The sequence below is a fragment of the Neophocaena asiaeorientalis genome, unplaced genomic scaffold, assembly GCF_003031525.2.
Source record: "Neophocaena asiaeorientalis asiaeorientalis breed wild unplaced genomic scaffold, Neophocaena_asiaeorientalis_V1.1 scaffold81, whole genome shotgun sequence".
Classification (NCBI taxonomy): Eukaryota; Metazoa; Chordata; class Mammalia; order Artiodactyla; family Phocoenidae; genus Neophocaena; species Neophocaena asiaeorientalis.
The window spans coordinates 3,332,160-3,336,311 of record NW_020171990.1 but is presented as its reverse complement, the minus strand read 5'-3'; the positions used below and the strand labels follow the sequence as shown (position 1 = coordinate 3,336,311).

Genomic DNA, 4,152 nt, shown 5'->3' with positions numbered 1-4,152 from the left:
CCATTGTGGACAATCTGCAAACCTTCCTATTCAACCCCCAATTTACTATATTACAATAAAATCATCTGAAATTAAAGAGAAGACTTCCTATATGGCTTAGTCGCGATCTATCAACAATCATGTGCTTCACAGCTGATATACATTTAATATTCTACTATCTTTTTTAGAGACTAAAAAAAAATTAACCCCTTTAGCAACCACAGCTGTAACATAATTATAGTCACACCTTCAAACATCATTTAAAACTTGAGATTTGAAGGTGACTTTTGAGATCAAATGGTAATGTGAAAATCTTGAAGCAGTCAATTTGGAAACCCCAGGAGGAGAATTTGGCCTATCAGGACAGGTTTTATTCTTCAGCAAATGTTATCTTGGGACATTTTGGAATAATTTCCTCTTTTCATCTTTTGACATTTGAAGGAAACTGGGAGTTTAAATAATTCTCAGAACTCAGAAATTTCAAAGCTGTTCTAAAAATTCTTGACTGAGCCCCAGAGGAATAGAAAAGGGGTCAAGTTTTTTTTCCCCTCTTTATAACTAAGCTAAAGTTAGACCAAAACAAGAGACACACTGGCACGTTAATACTGGTTGACTGGGCACTTGTATGCAGTACTTATAGACCAGTAAAAGTGCTCATTTACCTGTCTGGTGTGTAAGGGGCCCTTTGTCTTGAAGCCTCCTTGGGAACTGCACTCTGAGGCACTGAAGTGATCTGAACTAGTGGAAGAGCGTTTGGAAAGGGTGTCACAACCCCCAACAAAGGTGTTGTCCAACGGGAGCTCCTGAATCACGTGATGCTTTTTCACAGAAACCGGAGTGTCTGGTTTAAGATGGAAAGCGGGCTGTGGAGAAGCGGATTTGTAGTGCTTGGCCAGGTCAGGGCTGTTCGGCTTGAAGGTGGTTGGAGGTGCCGGACCCCAGTCAAATCTACTTATGCTTTGCTCTTCCAGCTCAGCTGGCAGGCTTATCGTCCCATTGATGGGTTCGTGAACTGCATCATCGGGTTTGGACTCCTCGATGGTAACAAAGTTCAAAAGAGAGCTCTTGGGAGACTTTCTTTTCTTCCTTTTCTTTTTCTTGTTTTGTTTGTTCTCCTGGTTGGGGGACATCCATTCGGCACCTTGCTTGCTCCTCTGAGCTGCTTTGAATCTTGATGCATGGCGACAGCGCACCAGAACGGTGACGAAGATCACGACGATGACCACCATGGCACCTGCGACAATGGCGATCATGATGGTGAGATAGTCCTCGTTTTGATAGGGTTGGCTGCTATCACCTATGTTCCTGTCCAATGGGGTCTCCATAGTCCTGCGAATCAAGTCATAGATATAGGAGGCATTGCCAGCAGTGTCATTAACATAAAGAAAAACAAGCACAAGTGTGTGCAGAGACTTAGGGTATCCCAGGTCACTTATGTTGACCACCAATCGGTGCAAGCCCACATCAGTAGGTGCTGGTTTTTCTTCCAGAGTGATGTTACCTGTTACTGGATCAATCCGAAACAGGCCTTTGTTGTTCCCACTCACAATTGTATACTTAAGTTCAGCATTCATCCCAGTGTCAATATCTACTGCAAAAACTTCTGCTATCACAGAGCCAGGAATGGCTGAGAGAGGCACCAACTTAAAAGAAGTATTAGAAGGTGGCGAAATGACAACTGGACTATTGTCATTGACGTCCATGACATTTATAGTTACTTTTGCAGTAGAGGAACGGGGTGGTTGTCCCCCATCAGTGGCTTTGACATCGAAAGTGTAGGAACTCTGCTGCTCTCTGTCAAATGAGACATTTGACTTTATGACTCCAGAATAGGGATCCAACACAAAATTATCATTGTCATTTAGAATGGAAAGAGTCACAGCTTTATTCTCTCCAGCATCTGCATCTGTCACTGTGATTACCCCCACGGTACTATACTTTGGCAGATTCTCAGACACAAAAAATTGAAAATGATTATGAGTAAACTTGGGGCTATTGTCATTCTCATCCAGAACAGTAACTATCACAGCCGCTTGGCTTTGGAGGGGAGGGGTCCCATTGTCCCTGGCAGTTACTGTAAAAATGAATCTTTCTTGTTCTTCTCTGTCAAAGACTCTGGAGGCTGTCAAAACTCCTGTCTTTCGGTCCAGATCAAAGAAGGAGGCATTCGGTCCAAGCTGATAAACAATATCTGCATTTTTCCCACTGTCTTCATCTGTGGCACTAATAGTTGTTAAGTACAACCCACGTCGGTTGTTTTCAGAAACTGACAGCTCAATTACAGGCTGGTTGAAAATTGGTGGGTTGTCATTTTCGTCCTCAAGCTTAACCCTTACCAGAGCAGTCTGATTTAAACTGGGCTTCCCAGAATCAGAGGCAACAATTTTAAAGCTGAATTCTTTGGTGCCCTCATAGTCCAACAAAGAGGAGGTCTCTAACAAATATTGGTTGTCGTATACTGCCTTCAAATGAAACGGGACCTCTCTTTCAATAAAACAGATCACTTTGCCATTCACATCTGTGTCCTTATCTGAAACTGTAATTAGGGCGATCTTTGTATTGACAGGATCTTTCTCAGACAGATACACTGTGCCATTGATGGGACTTATAATGTACCTGAGGTCTATGTTTGGAGGGTTATCATTTACATCAGTAACATTGATGGTAACCGTTGCTCGAGCGGGAGTGGAGCTGCCATCACTAGCCAGCACTGTCACTTTGTGAATGGCTGTCTCCTCTCGATCTAAGGACCTCTGAACTGTAATCAACCCAGTAGTATTATTTAAAGCAAAGAGTCTTTTGGTTGCAGGGGCGACCTGGGCACCAAAAATGTACCGGATTTCAGCATTACTGCCTATATCTGCATCAGTGGCATGGAGCTGAATTACAGAGGTGCCTACGGGAGCATTCTCTGGAATGTGTACCTCCACTTGACCCTCTTTAAACACTGGCCTGTTGTCATTTACATCACTTACTGTGACCTGCAGTATGGCTGTGCTGGATTTCTGTGGAGTGCCTCCATCCTCTACTTTGATTTTCATCACATAGGTATCTTTCTGTTCTCTGTCCAAGTTTTGCTGAACAATCAATTGTGGCCACTTCTCTCCTTCCGGAGTTTCCACGATATCCAGTCCAAAAACACTCTGCCCATTTAACAATTCATAATGCTGTACACCATTGAAGCCTGTGTCAGGATCTGTTGCTGATGGAATTGGAAAGCGGCTGTTGATCAAAGTGTTTTCTGGGATGGAAATATTGATGACAGGAGATGGAAACATGGGGGCATTATCATTGGTATCCTTGACAATTATTTTAATTTTGATCAGCCTGAAAAAATCATTGGGGAGGATCACCACCTCAAGTTCAAAGAAACACTCATTCTCCTCATCATAAGAGGCTCCAGCACAGAGTTTTTCTCTGTCTATTCTATTGGAGGTCGTGAAAATTTCGCCAGTGCTACTGGATACTTTCACCAAAGGGGCATCCCCAGCTTTAGAAACCAGTCTGTAGACAAGGCTAGCGCTGGTCCCTGTGGCAGCATTGATGTGAGAAATGTTCAGATCCTTTGGTATGTTTCCTATGGGCACATTTTCAGGCAATTCCTCTCTAATAGTGTAAATAAGTTCTTGAGCTATTGCAGAATCCAGCCTTAAACAGGCAATCAGAGCAGCCAACAGGTAAAAATCCCTCAGGTCCATGATAATGTATTTATTTTCTTTTCCTGGGTTTTAGGGTTTAAAGGTTTCCACTGAGGAATGATGCACAAATTACAAGAGGAAGCGTGCATGGGCTGGAGGATGCATTACATCTCATGACTTATTTGGAGACAGCCACTGTCAACACAATCATATAGACAATATTATTCTTCAGTAAACAAAAGCACACAGTCATGAAATATCACAACACATTTTCCCACTGCATATTAGTAAACATGGCAGTTTGTTCTGCCACTGTTTGTAACTTAACTCTGTGGATAAAAATACTAAATATCCCAGGCTTGTTGCATTTGCCCAGAGAAAATGAAATTATCTACTTTTGAATTAAAGACAGCTGCTATTTTTACCTGTATTCACCCACACTGTTTTCAGGATACTGTTTAATTCAAAACATGCATTCTTGTTCTCCTCTTCCCCTCCACCACCACCACGCCCCCACCCCCCATCTCCTCCCATT

General features: G+C 42.7%; 1 protein-coding gene across 1 annotated transcript in view; it reads right to left on the bottom strand.

The window, feature by feature from the left end:
* Positions 1-441: 441 nt before the first annotated feature.
* Positions 442-4,152, bottom strand: part of PCDH9 (protocadherin 9) — a 5,291-nt gene continuing 1,580 nt past the window's right edge. The window contains exon 2 of the mRNA XM_024748126.1: positions 442-3,812. Within this exon, the coding sequence (XP_024603894.1) occupies positions 579-3,677 (3,099 nt within the window). The 5' untranslated portion in view covers positions 3,678-3,812 and the 3' untranslated portion in view covers positions 442-578. The remainder of the gene's footprint in view (positions 3,813-4,152) is intronic.